At 39.0% G+C, this 19,460-nt stretch overlaps 1 protein-coding gene across 16 annotated transcripts in view; it reads left to right on the top strand.

The window, feature by feature from the left end:
* Positions 1–19,460, top strand: part of PSEN2 (presenilin 2) — a 56,220-nt gene that overhangs the window by 19,184 nt on the left and 17,576 nt on the right. For 5 of the 16 annotated variants that reach the window (XM_087883139.1, XM_087883133.1, XM_087883141.1 and 2 more), the window contains exon 2: positions 19,047–19,230. In XM_087883139.1, coding sequence (XP_087739265.1) covers positions 19,087–19,230 — 144 coding nt within the window. In that variant the 5' untranslated portion in view covers positions 19,047–19,086. Of the gene's footprint in view, positions 1–5,720; positions 5,860–7,077; positions 7,182–10,536; positions 11,449–19,046; positions 19,231–19,460 lie in introns of those variants that run through there. The other 11 variants (XM_034427948.3, XM_034427947.3, XM_034427943.3 and 8 more) reach the window with 5 other exon arrangements.

Here is a 19,460-nt window from a genome sequence, read left to right as displayed (position 1 = left end):
TTTTTAACTTTTCATCTGAAGTTGTGTGCCCTGACATAGTGAATGCTTGTCCTTGTAAAAACACAACGTAAATGTGATGTTATTGTAATTGCTCGTCGAAGCTCAAATGTCAAGTCTTGGGACCTCTGCCCTTACTGCACATTGCCCAGGGAAATCTTAGCAGCACAATGGCATGGCTGCCAGTAATCCCTGTAGCAGGAAATAGATTTCTCTTACACTCAATGGGAAGATTCATTATTCAACCCACTCCAGACTGCAGGGGGCATTTCATTCAAGAAGAAAAAGCAGACTCAGAAAGTATAGAACTTTCTTTAGCCTCCATCTCCACTTTCATTTTATTAAAATCTAATATACAAAAAAAATCCAATTTTCACCTGTTTTGGATATCTTACTACAAATACTATCACTTAGGTTACAATAGCTGTGTTAAGTCATAATATAGTTTATATGATTTGTGACACAGCATGTTCTAGGTTCCCAGCCAATTGTTCAATCTACTTGTGGTTAAGTCAGGCCTGATTTACTGTAATTTGCAAACTAATCTGATTTAATAAATTCAGGTCTCCAGGTTTTATCTGCCCTGTTTGATATGGCAGAACTACAGTGAAATAAAATAATGCTGCATTTGTTAATCAAAACACCCATATAAAACATTAAATTAAGTAAGTCTTTTCCCCCCAAGCTAAACTAGAACAGGGTCTGAATCTACTATCAACATACTTCTACTGCTAGAGGTGGATTCTCCTGCTTCCTTAAACTTTCCAGGATTTTAGATGACGGGAACAGAATATTAGATTCTTTATTTTACGGCTTCTATGACAAAGTACCTAATAAAGTGGTTAATGGATACTAAAGTTGAAAAAAAAAAAAAACCTCCTTATGATCATGATATAATTATGTAGATGCTACGTATCTGTTAATTAGTCTCTCTCTTGCCTATTTTTTATTTTTCCTGTTTTATTGAGTTTAGATTCCCATTGACTCTGGAGAGCTTACAACTTGAAATAAAAAAATAATATAGGAACATTTTTATATTTGGGTAGGAAAAATTAAAGGTTTAGATTGGAAAGATGTAAACGCAGAAAGGATCTAAATAGCTTAGTAGATCACATGCTGAACATGAGCAAACAGTGTGATGCATTTACATCACATGCTATACTGTTTCAAAAGAAGTACACTGTTAAAATCAAGATAGGTCAACATGCCTCTCTATTCTGCCTCAGCTAGTAAATTATTTCAGGTTATTTGAAGGGTGGCTTTATCCATACCTTTCCCAGAGTGACTCCAGTTACGATGGTCCTTTTATGGACAATGGTCTTTTTATGGACAATGGTCCTTTTATGGACAATGGTCCTGTTATGTAGAATGGTGTTTGTAACAGCTGTTTTTAGGCAGTTGTTGATGTGTTAGTATTAGTGAAATACTCACTAATACTAACTCACTGGACCCATGCTCAAGGTCCAGCCTCAAAAGCAGCTACCATCTCCCTGACATTGGGCTGGTCCTCATTGGTATATGTTAGTAGAGACAACTCTTGGGATGGTTGAGAAGGAATTAGCATAGGTAAGAGGCTGTGACTCTTGCTTGGATATTTTCCATGCTATGGCTCTAGGAGTAGGCGCTTTGTATACTTGCTATTGGTGTATGATAGAGCCTCTAGAAAGCTAAATCTGTACTTCAGAAAGATGTTAGCCAACTGATTAAAGTGGGACATAGTGAGCCCATCTGGGAACCATTCTTCTTCATGGCTTTATCTTGCCCATGTAAAGGTGAGAGGTATGGTTGAAGCCCCTCATTATTCAAGTTGTTATTTATGGATTTCTGATGATCATACACCCTTTCATTGCTAAGAAATTTGAGGTGAGAGGTTCATTACAACTCTCCCATGTTTTTCCATATTTCTTATGTGTCATGGGTAAGGGAGTCCTACAATCAGGATATCCCATGAGAAGAATGGGCATCCCAATCCTGAGGATAAGAAATTGAACTGGGCATCCTCTGTATTTATGTTGTCTTCTCTAGCCAGGACTGGGGAATGTGGGGCACCAATAATGGGGTGAAAGAGTTCTGTGGGATCAGGAACGGTCCTGGCACTGAGAGTAGTTACTCAGGGCTCTTCTCTGGGTGACTTCTTTCTGCTGGCTGGGACTGGATGGTAAGGATGCTGACTGCTTACTTTCTGTCTTGTGGGAACCTGTGGGAGATTTGGTTGGATAACATGGGATGGAGGGATTTAAGTAACATGGGATGGAGTGATTTTGAATGATAAGCTAATTCTTCCGAATTAGCTGTCCAGGTCAATGAAACCCTTCTGGATGGTTTGTGAGTCCCCTTCTCTAACTGAGAAAGTCATGGGAACAGGACCACTGAATAAACTGAGGGAAATGCCGTATCAGCAAATTTGCTGTCTGCCCAGCCTTGTCTTTTAAATCTGTCCTTCAAACAAAAGGAAACACTTTGTGTGCTTGTGATTCAAAACAGAATCACAACAAAATAACTTTTGAACTATGTTCTACTTGTGAATAGGGTAGTGTAAGTTCAGCATTTCAGAACACTTGAGAAACGTGATGTAATATTGATACAATATCCAATTTGAGGTACTCGGAGTTGGATGCCAGCCTTATTGCAGGTCTGTAAGAGATCCTTGGGGAGGAGTCTTGCCCAGTCATTTGGAAATTGTCTGAATTTTTTGGACCTGAGGAAGTGAACATGTTCCTTGGGACTGTGAGCTCAGTCACCTGAGATGTATGTTTTTCCTGGCTTGTTAAAGTGATCCAGAGGGTGTTGTTTTCCCAAATAGCATACAAATTTAATAAAGTATGTTAAATAATGAATTCTATGCATCAGTGACACTATATTTTTAACAAATTAGCATGTGAATCTGCTTTCTATTTGTGTAGTACCTCAAGGATCCAAAGAATTGCATTCAGTTGTGTCCGTAGGCAAGCAAAAGAATTTGCTTAAAGTAACATATATAGTTTGGATTACAATTTCCATCATTCCTTAACATGATTGCGAGGATGGATGAAATCAAAATCCAAAGCAAGTTACAGAGAACACAGTGTGGCCTAGCTTTAGGAGGAAACCTTTTCAAAGAAGCAAAGTCCCAAAGAAGAGACCTTGTCCTCTTCTATGGTAACCATGAAAATTTGGAGGCAGGCATTCCCCCCACCCCACCCCCCACAAACTGGCAATTTGTTTGCTTGTCTCTAAGGCCAACATATTACTATCATATCGCAGTCAAACCAATTTTCACACTGCAGAAGTCTCTTTCTTAATAACCAATTTTCACACCGCAGAAGTCTCTTTCTTAATAAATTAATATAAAAGATTTCTGATAATTTCCAAGCTGTCTGAATTTTTAATAAAATGATCTTTATCATAAAACAGTTCATTTGCAAAGCATTACAGGGAGCCGTGTTTGTCCATCAAGGGTGGGGGAGAAGAAACAACCAAATTCTTCAGCTATGTTCAGACCCAATTTCTGTACCACCAACTCCCCATAAATTAATCTGAACAGAAGTACAGTATCAGCAGGAAGCTATCAAGAAAGCAAATCCACGTCCATAAAGAGAGAACACCATGTTTTAAATAATCTGTCATTTACAAGGTCTGCTGGAATACTCTGATGCCATTAGTAACAATTCTCCTGTTAAGATGAAAACACGTCAGTTTCCAAACAATTTCTGAACAATTCAGGCAGGCAATAATATTCTATTTTTAAACACCACAACTCAAACTTGAATTACAGAAGGCATTGTATAGATACTCACAATGTCCCATTTTACACTAAAGGACAATTATACAGAAGACTTTCACCCCCTAGTGTTACATTCTTAGGATTGCCATTTATGGGGGCAGAAAAAAAACCCAGACCACTTAGTTATAGATCTAATATTTTAAATTGGAATTACAGTTTCCAACCAGATGTTTGACATGTTGGTGAGGAATTCTTAAAATTGGAACCCCAAAACATCTGAGAGCAACAGGCTAAGAAAGGTTGGCACAGGTATTTCTTTGCTATTTAAATATATCTTAAAATCTCCATCTTTTTCTGGGGAAAGTAGATTCAAATACAATTCAAATCTTATTACCATAATCTTATTGTTACAATATTCCTATTTCTCACACACACACACAAATGATTATTCTGTTTTAAAATAATTTTATTGAAGTTTTTAATAAACCTAGTAAAAGCTAATACAAACTAAATAGAACAGAAAAAGTAAAAGGAATAGAAAAAGAAAGGAACAACAAAGAAAATAATAAATAAGCAGCATTACATGGAGTATAAGCTAATATGATGCTTTGCCCTTCTTAAAATTACATATAAACCAACTCTTTCCTTATGTTTTATAGAACATATAATAAAACATTAGTTTGATCTATATGCACATCAGAAATCATTATCTTTTCAGTCCTGGTTAAGCAAAAAATCCATTAGGAATTACCAGAAATATCAAAAAAAACATTATCCCTAATCAAATAGTCCAACCTTATATTCTTCCTTTGTATGCTTCTCTATCTTAACCTTTACATTATTCCAATAGCATCACAGGATTTGATCTTTCATCAATTTTTGGCATTCAAGAGTGGTCTTCAAAGCTTTCACTAGTGTACTTTGTAAATCCCATAAAGAGGCATTGGCAGAATTACTTGTCACAGCTGTTCCATGTCCAGATCCTTTTCTTGATATGTCTTTTGTATTCTCATTTTGGCAATCTCTATTATGTTATCTATTATTCCAGGGCTGTCAAACTCCTGGCCCACGGGCCAAATGCGGCACACGTTGGCCACACCCATGCCCAGCTTAGCGAAGGGGGGAAAAGTCCCAATACATCATGTGATGCTGCTGTGACAATGTGAGTTTAACACTCCTGCACTATGCCTTCAAACTCTATAATGTCTGTCAAGCAAATTTTTTCTCATCAATCTTGTAAATATTCTTTCTGAGATATTAGTTTATATCTTGGAAATATTAATATCACAACAGTTATAAAAAAGAAACTTCTTTAGGGTAAGCAAAAATCATAACCGGCTTAGCTATTTTAACTTTTTTTTGCCTGGTTCTTTAGTTCCCCTCCAGTGTCCATTTGCAACTTCCATCATGCCTCAGTTCCTCATATGAGTTTAGTTCTGTTTCAGTCATAATGTTACTTAAGCATGTTACTTAATTATACACTTATATACTTACAGCAAAATATTCCAAATTTCTCTGATCTCCACATCTATAAAACTTAATGAAATCAAATTGTTTTTTTCTTTTTATTGTATGTTATTTTAAATTCTTAAGTCTCTGTTTATTTATTTTTTAATCCAAAGAAGGTAAAACTCACCAGGTGTTAAGCTCATTGTTTTGAAGGTCTTTAATATCTATAAAGAATTAAACTGAACTTTTCCAAATGTGACCCCAAAGAGTGTTCAGCTGGCTTTTTAGTGAGAAAACTGGTTCAATGCTAAAATCACAAAGCTTATTTCTAATATTAGTTTTAAAACAGAGAAGTTATCAGTTAGTAAACACAAATAATGCTTATCCTATAAACATCTAATCTGGTCCTACTGATTTCAGTACAACTTATTGCAAGTAGTACAAGACTGTAGCCTTAACTGGGTGTAGGTTCCAGCAGGTCTTATAAATGTTCAAGCTTACACTTAGACTACCCCTTTTAATATGTATGTTTTAATATTTATTCCAAGGCGTATTCTGTTTTGTTTAACAGAATAAAACAATATATATGGATATATACTGCGCCTTGGTGGCGCAGCAGACTAAAGCACTGTTAAGTAACACCAGCTGCCTGCAATTACTGCAAGTTCAAATCTCACCAGGCTCAAGGTTGACTCAGCCTTCCATCCGAGGTAGGTAAAATGAGGACCCGGTTTGTGGGGGCAATAAGCTGACTTTGTATTAAAAAAGAACACCGCTTGGGGGGGGGGCAAAAGCCCTACTAAGCAGGTATATACAAAAGTATGAAGGTTATTGCTTAACGCATTGTAAGACACCCTGAGTCTCCGGAAAAGGGCAGCATATAAATCGAACAAACAAACAAACAAACAAATAAACCTCCTCAAAAGGGCCTCAATACCATTTTATAAAAACATAAGTTCTCCGATATATTGGAATAGAGAACCATTAAATTCAGCATATTGATGCTACTGGTTAAGGCCGAACTAGCTACTAGGTCGGGTGTTGGCAACCCATGGCTCCCGAGTCACATGCGGCTCTTTGACCCCTTTCCTGCGGCTCCCTGCTGACCCGGTTGCATGACCTGCTCTCCACCCCGAGACACTGGCCAACCTGGCTGTGGCAGACACCAATCTCGCTAACCCGAAGGCTGGCGGGATGGGAATGGGATCCAGGAGGAGGGTATGATGGAAAGGGGGATAGGTCCGCAGTTGTGGAGTGAGCACAGAGAATGGAGAAAGAAAAAAGAGAGAAACAAATGAGAGAGGGAAGGGGGAGAGGGAGAGAGAAATGAGAGAGACCTGAAGGGAGAGAATGAGAGAGGGAAAAGTGGGAAACAAATGAGAGAGAAGGGGGAGAGAAAGGAAAGAAAGAAAAAGAAAGAAAGAAAGAAAGGGAGAGGAAAAAGATAAAAACAGAAATGAGAGGGGGAGAAAGAGAGAGAAATGAGAAAGAAGGAGAAAAAGAGAGATAAATGAGAAAATGATATGAGGGAGAGAATGAGAGAGAGGAAAAAGAAAGAAACAAATGAGAGAGACAGAAGGGGAGAGGAGAGAGAAATGAAAGAGACCTAGAGAGAGAGAATGAGAGGGAAACAAATGAGAAAGAAGGGGAGAGAAAGAAAAGAAAGAAAGAAAAAGAAAAAGAGGGAAAGGAAAAAGGTAGAAAAACAGAAATGGGAGGGGAGAGGGGGGAGAGAGAGAGAGAGAGACCCATCTCCCACAGAAGACAGAGAGAGAGTAGGCATGGCTGGGGGGGGTGTCATGTGACTGGGTGGGAGTGATGTTGAGTTGGCTACACCCACCCAGGTTTTGTGGCTTCCTGTGTTTTCTTTTCTGTGGGAAACCAGTCCAAATGGCTCTTTGAATATTTAAGGTTATCCTTCTACTTAGGTATACAGTCCATTTTGGAGTGTGGTTTGACAAGCTTTTCCCTTTGCCTGTTCAAGTCGCATGGATGTGCATCACAATTGGACCACTGTTCCTATTCTGTCCAGGTAAACAATTATAAATAAAAAATAAAGAAGTAATGAGAAGTGAAAATGGCTTTCTTGGAAATAAAATTCAGAATTCAAGAATTATTAAGACTAAGCAAGCTCATCCTTGCCATATGGTTTTAAATTGATAATTATTTCCAAAGAAAATAAGCTTTCTAAAGTTGCAGGGTTCTGTCTTGCACCAAACAGACAGTTGGATTAGATGATTTCTGAGCTTCTTCCAACTCAATGATTCACATGACATTATGTGTGTTTGTTCCTGCCCAAACTCAATGCAAATAAAATAATTGTATTCATGGGAAGAAGGAAGACACACAATTCATTTACCAATCATAGGTGGTCATTCCTATCAAAATTTGAGAAGCCCTGGCTTAGGATACTGCACCATATCCAGGAACTCTCAAATTCGAGTCCATTCTCAGCCTTTAAGCTAGCCACTTAACCCAATCCATCCTTCTTCACAAAGAGGAAGGAGTACAATGTACATTGCCTTTCGCTCTCTGAGACCAGGCAGGCAATGATCGTCAAAGGCATTTTTTTTTTACTTTTAAAAGCAAAAAAAAAAAAAAATGCTTTTAAAAGAAAACAAAAGCCTCTGACGATCAGGCAACTCAGCTGGGATCATCAGAGCCTTTTAAAAGCATTTTTCTTACAACCTCTTCGCCCGAAGAGGTTGTAGAAAAAATGCTTTTAAAAGTAAAAAAAAAAAAAAAGTTGGCCATGCCCATCCAGTCACATTTCCCCCCACCAAGCCACGCCTAAAGAACCAGTAGTAACAAATTTTACATTTCACCACTGGCTACCATAGATTACCACTTTTAAATGTGTCACTTCACATAGAAAATATTATTTACTACAACAGAAAAGCTAGCACATAAGGAAGTAATATGCCAACTTTTTTTGCTAGAAATATTATAGAGAAATGTGCATTCCATTCATTCAGGCCAATAATCTACATTTTCCCTGAACTCAGAACTGCTTCAGCAAAGAGTCTGACATCCAACAGCTTAATGAAATGTAACATACTAGTGTATTATTCAGTGTTCCCATGTGCCAGATATAATCTCTTCCAAAATACTTCATTGCAAGTTCCTTTTATTCTTTTTCCCAACAATTGCTCTGTGTTCTATGGCCAATGAATACTCTTTGTCCTTATTGTGATGCGACTTTGGGGGAGGGAAATGGTATATATTTTAAAAGTTCCTTTCAAAAAGCACTATAATAAATCAGTTATACTTAATATAAACCACCAATAGAAGCATTAATATCAAATAACATTGAAATTTAGCACATAGGACAATCAAATCATCAGCTAATTAAACACAAGGAAAAATTACTGAGAATAAATTGGTCTTTAGGCCTGTACAAAAACTGACACCACTAAGAATGATTTTAATGAGTAGGCAGATTACCGTAATATAATCATAGACCATGATAAGGTTTTGATATCAACCTTAGTTAAGTTGCAAACCAATAACTATGCTTTGCTTAGCCATAATTTCTTGTACAATTCTCAGTTCAACTCACAATATTAAATAATAGAGTAAACCATAAATCATGGTTTACGGATCATAGTAACTGATACAGCAGACTAAGCTAAAACCAAATGATCTTTTTTTTTAGCTTGGTCCAATTTGTGATGCCCATCTAAACTATATAGCAGAACTTTACAGAATAGTGATGAAGTTCAGAAGCAAGCCATTTGGAATCTGAGAAGAATAGAATAGGATAGAATAGAATTCTTTATTGGCCAAGTGTGATTGGACACACAAGGAATTTGTCTTGAGCTCATAACAGTTGCTGAGTTTTGCCCATTTTATGACCTTTCTTGCCCTAGTTATTAAGTGAATCACTGCAGTTGTTAAATTAGTAACATTTTCCCATTGACTTTGCTTGTCGAAAAGTTGCAAAAGGTGATCACATGATCCCAGGACACTGCAACTATCATAAATACATGCCAGTTGCCAAACATCCAAATTTTGATCATTTAACCTTGGGAATGCTGCAACGGTTGTTAAGTATAAAAAAAGGTCATAAGTAACTTTTTTAGTGCAATTGTAACTTCATATGTAACTTCATGAGGACCCAGTTTGTGGGGGCAATAAGCTGACTTTGTATAAATATACAAAAGGATGAAGGCTATTGCTGAGCACATTGTAAGCCGCCCCGAGTCTTCGGAGAAGGGCGGCATATAAATCAAATTTAAAAAAAAAATATGGTCACTAAATGAATGGTTGTAAATGAAGGACTACTTGTATATATGCATAATAGAAGCTATGCATATTTTTAAAAAGTAAACATATAGCAAAATACATTCCTGTACTTGCCACTAGATCCTCATTCCTTCCTTAATATTCTCTGCTCTGCAAATAAAAATCTTAAATCAAATATTCTGGATTCACTTCAACAGTCTATTCTCCCAAGATAATCAGCAATACAAATCAGAATCACTAGAAACAGTAATTAAGTTTCCTCTAGGGTCAGATGTTTAACATGTGATAGTAAATAGCAGGCAAAGCTTGTAAACATTTAAATAGCTCTTAGAGATAGAAAAAGCTCTAAGCCGCCATACTGTGTTTTTTTTTTTTGGAAAAAAAAATTGCACAGCTAAAACATTACATTTTGGGGCAAATAAGGAACTGAAATTAAAAATCCATTTTATCATTCTCAGTTAAAAACTTTTGCTGTAACGGAATAGATTTAGTGTGAAAAAGAGTAGGGATAAATGTTTGCTAACTTTCTGTAATTATTTTCAGGGTTTATGATTTGGCTAAAACATAATAAATAATATTGATATATGTTGCCTGGAATCACAATCACACAAGCTGGATAACTATAACTTTTTTGGTCTTGGACTCTTAATAAAGAAACATAACTCTTCCGAACAAAATAACATCACAAAAAACTATATACTGATAATTTCCTTACTTTCCTTTCAGTATTCAGCTCAGTCAAACAATATTACATATAATAGTTACTAGATATTTGTACACCGCATTAGTCATATTTACAGCTACCCTAATGTCAGTTATAAGGAGTTTCTCTAAGCAAATAATTGAGATAGATGATAGACATATAAAATCTCAAAATTACACACATAATAATAAGCTACTGTTTAATAAGAACAAGGAGAACATCTCAATTCTTCCAGTTTTTTAAATATTGCACCAAAAAAAAAAAAAAGGATTCTCCTCCATCGCAGCAAAAACCTTCAAGCCACTAATCCCCCCGGCTTGATTTAACCCCGCTCTCCCTTTTTGCTTCTGCTTGACAGCGCTCATTCTCCATTGGCAAATTGCTCCGCCGGCCGTTCTTCTTCATTGGATGAGGAATCGCTTAAAGGAGGCGTTTTCGTGAGTGACAGCCGGCTGGAGCAATAATACGCTGCGCTCATCCAAAACTCACCCTTCCGAAATAGGTCGTGCTGCAACTAATGAAGGGCGTCAAGTTGTCGCGGTTTCCGTAGGGAGGAGTTGGTAAACAACGAACCCCGATAATCAGGGCTTTGCAATCCCGCGGGATCGCTCCAGGGCAACGAGCAGCGTCGAAGCACGCAGGTGAGGGATCCTTAGGAGCGGCTGTCGGCGCGCGCTCCGTTAAAAAAGCAGCCCGGCCTCTTTCGTAGGTATCTACTTCCTGGGCCGGCTTCTGGGAGACCTTAGCTTGGGACATTTTGCATTTCGGCATCTTGCCTTGAATCGGTGCAAAGTTGCCGCCTCTCGGGCGCGTGCGGTACAATCTCGGTAGGAAAGGATCTTCATTCGGGAAGATAGGGGGAGCTTTCGCTGTGAAAATGGCTCTTCCTGCGAGCATCCCTAATGGGGGCCTTCCTTAGGAAGTAGATAAGATTAAGGCTGCAAGCCCTCGGAAGTGACAGTAGTTGAAGTCTCGGGCTGGAAGCAATTCTCACTGTTATGAAGGAGAAACTTCCTAACAGGACAATTAGCCATCTCGCCTTCAGAAGTCGTGGGTGCGTCATCACTGGAGGTTTTTAAAGAAGAAACATTGACAGCCACTTGTCTGAAATGGTAAAGGGTCTCCTGCTTGAGCAAGGGGTTGGACTAGAAGACCTCTCAAAGTCCCTTCCAGCTCTATTCTGTATTGAATTGAATGGACTGCTTTCAAAGTAAATATGTGGGGAATATGTAGTCAGGTTCCCTCTTTTGCTCAAAGTGATGCCTGCAGCCACTCTGCTGCCTTTAAAACCTCTTTCTTTTCCTCCGCCTCCAGTGAATAACTGCCCAATTAGCAGTTTTAATGTTAAAAGGTCAGTTAGAACTTCTTCAGTTTGTTTCCATTGTTGTATGGCTGAAAGTGGACAGGAAAAATACCTAGATGTCGTTTGGTGTGTGTGTGTGTGTGTGTGTTTGTGTGTGTAAATGGTGGGTTTTCATTCTGGGAAATGTGAAAAAAAAACAACCCAGCTTAATTGCTGTTGTCCTGTAATTGTCCTGCAGAATTTTCAGCGATGTTTTCTATACATGCTTTCCCATTCTGTTACACATACAATATATGTTCACATATTCCTTCCCAGAGGTGCCATCCCCATAAAGGGCTTGTATTATGTGAAACAATTATCAAATGCAATCAGTTTTGAAACTAGTTTGGTTAGAGAATAAAGAGATATTCTGAGGCATATCATTTGGTATTCCTTGTAATTGTGTGATTGGTGACTGAGGAATTCTGGGAGCTGAAGGTCATATATCTTAAAGTTGCCAAGTTTGAAAAAACATTGCTATTGCTGGTATAGGCAGGCCTCCTCTCTTCCAGGGCCATTCTGGTTTGGGTGGTATGAGTGTCTGGGTCCTTCAAACCTCTACCCCTTGATCCAGTAGATCCCTGAGCTGATCCCAAACTTACAGAACTGACTTTGAAAAAGGAATTACACCAACTAACAAATGACAAGCCCTGGAAATCAGGAAGACTATGACACCATGGAATAGTTACCATGTGGTTGGTCAGCTGAGTTATTGTAAAACATAAGTGCAGTGTTCTTTCAGGAGAGTACTAAACCCATGTTTAAAACAGCCTGATGATAGGCCCCAGGGTGTGCACCCCATGCAGTCTCACCCCCTGCCTAGTCAAACGTAACAGCTTATAGGTCCAAAAGAGGAAGCAGTGGCAGAGGGGAATACAACTCTTTACTCACCACATAAACAATAAAGATTGAAGTAGCCCATCTGCTTTTGTATTTTGTCTACTCTTCCAGCCTGGGAATCAATTATCTGGACCTTCACAAAGCTTTAAGGAAATTTTGAAGATGCCTAAACAGGTCCATTCATGATTACTGAGAATGATTGGTAGATATTTTCCTGCCAGTTGGGGACATTTATTGAGGGGAGAGGAAAGCGAAATCAGGGGATCCACCATTTCCTTAATATGCCCTGCACACAATAAATAAGGGCATCATCATTAGGTGGGACACTTCCTTTAGCAGGATACAGATTGACAGTGGAAACAGCAGGCTTTATGCTGGTATGGTTTTCTAATGGCAGAAGAGTTGGTGAAAGATTGTTTAACAGAATCATGGGAAGGAGCCTTTTCAGGATACAGGCCAGTGTAATAGTGTTCCTCAACCTTTGATGATTAGTGGCAACATTTGGAATTTTGACACGTTTTTGATATAATAACAAAAGACTACTGGAATGTGCCTGAATTCACAAAATGTCTGCCATATGTGAAATAAGCTAACATACCAATTAGAATGTTATCTGCTACCTTCTCTGCCTACTTTTCTGAAGAATGTTTCTTACAGTTATGCTTTTTCTGAATTGGGTAAATTTTCAAACAGCATTGGGAAACAACATTTCTATAATCTTAAGAAAAGTGTGAGGTCATATTAATATGAGGTCATAGTAATACTGAAATTTTCCACAGATTAGCTCCCCATTTTAACCAGATTCATTTCTTGGAAAAGTACAAAATTAAGTGGGACAAGGAATCTGGCAGGCACATTGACTGCAAGCCACATAGGTACTTTAATTGTATGCACTAAATGTGGCGTAAGCTTTGTTGAAAGTAATAATATTTACTTTCAAATACTCATCTTTGGGTGTTGATATTAGGCTTTATCTTTCCACTTAAAATAAACATGAATTAAATATAAGATTTGCAGTCTTAACATTTTAGTTTTGCTTTGTTTTTTTTATTTTTAAGTTTTCTTTCAAGCTTGACATTGTTCTTGGCTCAGAAAAGGCCCCCTGTATATTGGAATTTAAAGCCAATGGAAAATACCTCTACAGAGAAAGGATGTGGTTTATCTTTGCAAGCAGAGAAGTTCTATTGTGTTTTTAAATAGATACACTAGATCTGCTCACGTCTATTTACTCTAAATGCTTTTTTAAAAATTTCATGTAATATTTTATTCTTATCAGACCAGTATATTTTCAGTAGTAATTTGGCTTCTGGTAATACCCATTTATACTTTTTTCCCCAACTGATTTAAACCAAGTTATATGAATATAACTCCGACTTTAGTGTTGTGTTACTTTTATTAGGATTTCAAGGGTTGCTAACCAGAACCAGGTGAAAAAGCAAGAATGTTGGTGGAACTAAGTATCTGCTATATCTTATGAACAATTCTTCAATTCAAACCTGGAGCTAGGCTATATTTTCTTTTTCCCCCAATAAAAAAAGTATTGTTTTCTATTTTTATTCTTTTTTTAAATGTACATCTTCCAGAGTTTCTTGTAATCAGGCAATAGCTACATAAAATAATTGTTGGTTGCATATTCAGCCAGATATTTAGACTGGATTTTGCATTTTTATCCACCTATTGAATTTTTCCTGAAGACCTGGGATAAGCAGATGTTGTTTGGTGGTGTTCGAATCGTGGAATCATATGGCTGGAAGGGACCTTGGAGATCATCTAGTTCAGTTTCTTGCTCAAGGCAGGAGTCCTCATACCAGTTTGGATAAATGATTGTACAAACTTTTCTTGAAACCTCCAGCAATGGAACACCCACAACTCTGGGAAACACGCTGTTCCACTGCGTAATAGTTCTTGCTGTCAGGAAATTCCTCTGTATTTCCAGATTGGATCTCCCACTGACAAGCTTCCACCCATTGTTTCTTGTCCTATCCTTAAATACTATAGACAATAAGTCAATGCTCTCTTCCCTGTGGCAGCCTTTCAAGACTTAGATAATCTAAGTCTTCTCTTCATGAAGCTAAACATATCTAATTTCTTAACCTGTTCTTCATAGGTTTTAGTTTCCAGACATCATCTTTGTTGCTCTTCTCTGTAATCTTTGTAGGACATCGGCATCTATTTTTGTATTGTGGTTACCAGAACTGGACATGGTATTCCAAATATGGCCTCACTGGTCTGCTATAGAGTGGTACTATATCTCTCTTGATCTTGATACTAACCTCTGTTGATGCAGAGTTGGCTACTGATTCATCTTTAAGCAGTGGTCCACCAGGACACCTTGAATTCTCTCATAGGCAGTACTGTTGAGCCTATCCTGTACCTGTCTACCTGATTTTTTCTATCTAAGTGCAGGACCTTTCTTTTTTTGCCACGAAACTGCATCTAGTTGGATAGGGACCCATGCTTAAGTCTGTCAAGATCTTTCTGACTCTTGAGTCTATCTTCTGAAGTGTTAGCAATTTCCCCTGACTTTGTGTCATCCCTTTATCTAAGTTGTTTATGAAGATGTGGCATTGTCATAGAATGTAATGTAAGCTATTCCAAGCAAAAGTTTCTTTTTGCAATTAACTGATAATGATTTTTATCAATGTCAGCATTCAAGTAGTGCTAGTGGTATTTCTTGCAGATATTCCAATGAACCATTATTACTACTTTATCATTCTGTTACTTGTAGGTAGTCTGTGGAATCTTCTTGCAACAGCACAAAGTGCTCCACTGTTTCTTCACATTCTTTTCAGAGTTGGCATTTGCTGTCTCCTGTTTTTTTCAATTCTGGCTATATATGCATTTGCTTTTAAGGAACAAATTTTTTTTTAAGGAACTGGAATTAGCCTTCTGTCTCTTTCTTCAATTTTCCTGCTCTTAGTCTTCTTGTTATTTGCTTTGCCAGCTATTTTTTTTCTGTACTGGCCATGTAATACTTTGCCTGCCAGGTCTCTTTTCTACTCTTCATTTGGCCTTTCTTGTAGGCCAGTTTGGTCTTTTTCCACTGTCTTTCAGACACACTTCCAATGCCCTTCCCCCCCCCCCCCAACTGTCTGTGTACTTACAACTTTTCATGTCCAGCTATTTTCCTTGGTAAGCACAGTCTGACAACATTGCTGCGAGGATGAAGGGCATGATTCATTATCATTATTTTCCTGATCTTCCTATCCAGAGCTTTTCGTTTTGCTTGAATCCAGGCCACTATTCCAACTGTGTATGTCAGTGGTCGGCAAACCACGGCTTGCGAGCCACATGCAGCTCTTTGGTCCCTTGAGTGTGGCTCTTCCACACTCGTGATGCCCTGGCTGGCTGTGGCTGAGCCGGGAGTGTGCACACGCGCAGGGAGACCCTCCTCAAGTGAACGCCAAAGCTCAGGAAAGGTGCGCGCATGGTGGGCAGCGGCTTGCTTAAGGAGGGTCTCCCCACGTGTGCGCATGTTCCCGGCTCAGCCACAGCCGGCCAGGGCATCACAAGAGTGGGAGGAGGAGGAGAGTACAGGAGAGAAGCTGCTCTGTACCTACCTTCGCACCACATTTGCACGTAAGGCAGCCTTTGCTTCCTGTCGCTTCAGGCTGGAGTTCGCACCCTCCGCACTCAGCTGAAGAGCTGCTGGGGGTGGGGGATGAAACAGCAAGTCGATGGCCAGAGCATTAGTGCAGGAAAGAAGCCCCATCCTGTTAAGACCCTCCTAATCGAGCAGCCGCTCACCCCGCGGGTGCCTTTGCTGTGCTTTGGTGCTCATTTGGGGAGGGTCTCCCCGCCCATGCACACGCTCCTGGCTCAACCACAGCCATCCGGGACATCACAAGAGGAGGGGGAGGAGGAGTACTGTCACCCGAAGGGAGAGGGAAAGACACAGAGAGAGAGAGTTGGGGGGAGAGAGAGAGACATAGAGATACATACAGAGTGATACATAGAGAGGGGTGAGAGAGGGGAAGAGAGGGAGAGATACAGACGGAGAGAGACATGGGGGAGAGGGGGAGATAGGAAGAGGGGGAGAGAGACAGAATGGTTTTGTGACTGGGTAGGCATGGCTAGGGGGGGGTCATGTGACTGACTGAGTGAGTGACATTGAGTTGGCCACGCCCACCCAGGTTTTGTGGCTCCGGCATGTTTTTTTTCTGTGGGAAACGGGTCCAAGTGGCTCTTTGAGTGTTTAAGTTTGCCGACCCCTGGTGTATGTAATGACTGGAATTAGCCAAGTATTAATTGCCTTGAAGGTATTTCCTTCACTGAGTTTGGACTTTAAGATCTTTTACACTCTCAGATGTATTCACTTCTAACCTTCTTCCTGACTTCTGTCTGGTTGATGTTGTCAGCCTGAAGGATACCCAGGTATTTGTAGTGATAATCTTTATCCAGACTCTTGATGTTATTTCCATAGGGCATCTTGATTCCTTCAATATTCACTATTTTTCTCTTATGTGAGGATGGCATATTTGTCCTGTTCAAACTCCATTGCAATATGTTGGCAATATTTATGGACAGTGTAGAGCAGCAAAAACAGATTTTTCCCAGTAGTTTTGTATGACTGCATACATGCTAATTTTTTCCTGCTTTGATCTTCACATTTGAGGGTCTTTTTTTATATTAATAGCAATAGCAGTAGTACTTAGACTTATATATTGCTTAATAGTGCTTTACAGCCCTCTCTAAGGGGGTTACAGAGTCAGTAAATTGCTCCCAACAATCTGGGTCTTCATTTTATTGACCTTGGAAGGATAGAAGGCTGAGTCAGCCTTGAGCCATTCAGAATCGAACTCCTGGAGCGAGCAGTGAGTTAGCCTGCAGTATTACATTCTAACCACTGCGCCACCATGGCTCAGTTAATATGTTAATATGTATCATTCATGGTATATAACTTTCAGATACGGTAACTCAGAAGGAGAAAGGGAAAATGCACCATGAAAAGAATGTCTTAAAAGAATGCAATTTTGCATGCACTGTGCATGCAGTATACTGTATTTAGGGGTAACTAGAAAACTCATGAACCATTGGGTCGTTGTTTCAGAGACACTTCTGTACCTAAACAGAAACTGAATGACCATGCAGAAAAGCCATGGGAGCAGCAACAGCTTCTGATTTCCTGCTGTCTTTCCCATTGATTACCTTTGTGGGAAGCTGGCAGGGAGCATTAGAAATGATGGTCACTGTGGCTAAGGGCAACAGTGCTAAAGTGGCCATAACTTTGCCAAATTTCAATCCCAAGGGAGGTAATGGGTCCTGGATTTTGGATGCATTCTTTAAGTTAGCCTATTTGTGGAACGTTGATTCAAAATTTGTTGTCCTACGATGCACCATTTTGCCCAATTGAAGGTTTCAAACAAACAGCTGAGTTTTTGTAGTATAGACAAAAAAAATACGTTGCATCTTTCACTTTTGTGGGGGAGACTGTGACTAGACGACTAGATGATAAAAATCTGTTATTAGTAACATACGGCATTTAAACCAGGGGTGAAATGCTCCCAGTTCGGACCGGATCACCTGATCCGGTAGCGATGGCAGCGGGTAGTTCGGAGAACCGGTAACAAAAATCCCTGTGCGCCCCCCCCCCATGCCTAGCTGAGCCGCGCGATCATCAGAGGCTGGTTTTTTTACTTTTAAAAGCATTTTTTCTACCTCTTCAGCCGAAGATGCCTCTGATGATCCCAGCTGAGTTGCCTGAAGTTTGGTTGAAGAGGTTGTAGGGAAAAAAAATGCCTTTAAAAGCCTCTGACGATCCCAGCTGAGTTGCCTGATCGTCAGAGGCTTTTAAAAGCATTTTTTTCTGCAATCTCTTTGGCCGAAGAAAAAATGCTTTTAAAAGTTTTTTTTTAAAAAAAGTTGGCCACGCCCACCCAGTCACATTACCCCCCACCAAGTCACGCCCACAGAACCAGCAGTAACAAATTTTAGATTTCACCCCTGATTTAAACCTGTTTCTCTGTTGGGTAGAATTGGTATACAACAGTAGCCTTTCCCAACCTGATTGTCAGCGTTCCAGAAAGACCCATTCCAATTAAAAACTCTGAGGCAAGCATTTCTCAAAGTTAGAGTAGGTATACTGGCACATCTGGGAAAACCCGAATCTGAGAGTTCCAGGTTTTTCCTCAGTAAATCAAAATCCCAATCCAGCCCCTGCACCCATCAGGTTGTCACATGGCCCAATCATCATCCATCCCAACTTGAGCCATCTCTGCAACCACTCCTCCTCCAGATGCATAAACATCATGACCGAAGGGAAGAATGCTATTATGTCTAACTACAATCACTCTCCTGAATCCCCCCTCCTACTTTCCCAAGTGCAAGAAGTTGGCAGCGTGGAAGCTTCTGGTGCTAAGATGGCTTCCAAAGCTGACATGGATGCTCTTCAAATTTAGTGACAATTAAATAAGTGACTGGGATTACCCAAAATGTAACCTAAATCAGCTAGAAGGAATTGGTTTGAGCGCCCTAGAAAAACAGTATTAGCCCTTTAAAAATTAAATTCCAATAAATTTTATAAAAAAAATACACGCCATAGCATCAAAAAAAAAAGCAACTTTAAATAAAGGTGAAATATTTTTTAATAGTTCTGGAATACTGGTTATTTCAGAAAAAAAATAATCAGTTTTGGAAGCTATCTTGTTAAAGGGTCTTTAATTTTGTAATTATTCTGTTTTGCTTTTACATTACATTAATTTTGTAATTATTTTGTTTTGCTTTTACATTACATTACATTTATACTACTACATTACTTATTTCTGCAGTGTCTGAAGTGTGATTAAGATTCTCCATGAAGAAGGAAGCATGATCGCCTTCATGAACAATTCTGACAGTGAAGAGGAACCTTGCAATGAAAGGACATCATTGATGTCATCTGAAAGCCCCCTTCTGCCTTCATATCATGATGGAGCACAAGCACCTGAAGCTATAGAAACGCTTTCCCACAGGGTAGGAGTCTTTGGAAAAGAATGTGCAGCTTTGCTTGGAATTGGCAGGGATTATAGAAGTCACTTAGTCACTTTAGGGCTATATTGTTTCCAAAAGTTGTTGCTCAATAATCTTTAGGATGGAAAGAATCTAAAATCATTAATACATTATCATTAATACATACCATATGAGATATTTCCCTCAGTAAATACAAATTCATTGTATTTAATGAATAAAAATTAGTTTAATTG

This window comes from Pantherophis guttatus, chromosome 1 (assembly GCF_059756535.1).
Source record: "Pantherophis guttatus breed Tessera chromosome 1, ASM5975653v1, whole genome shotgun sequence".
NCBI classification, from domain to species: Eukaryota; Metazoa; Chordata; class Lepidosauria; order Squamata; family Colubridae; genus Pantherophis; species Pantherophis guttatus.
The sequence above is the reverse complement of the archived record's forward strand: the minus strand, read 5'-3'. Positions and strand labels throughout refer to the sequence as shown.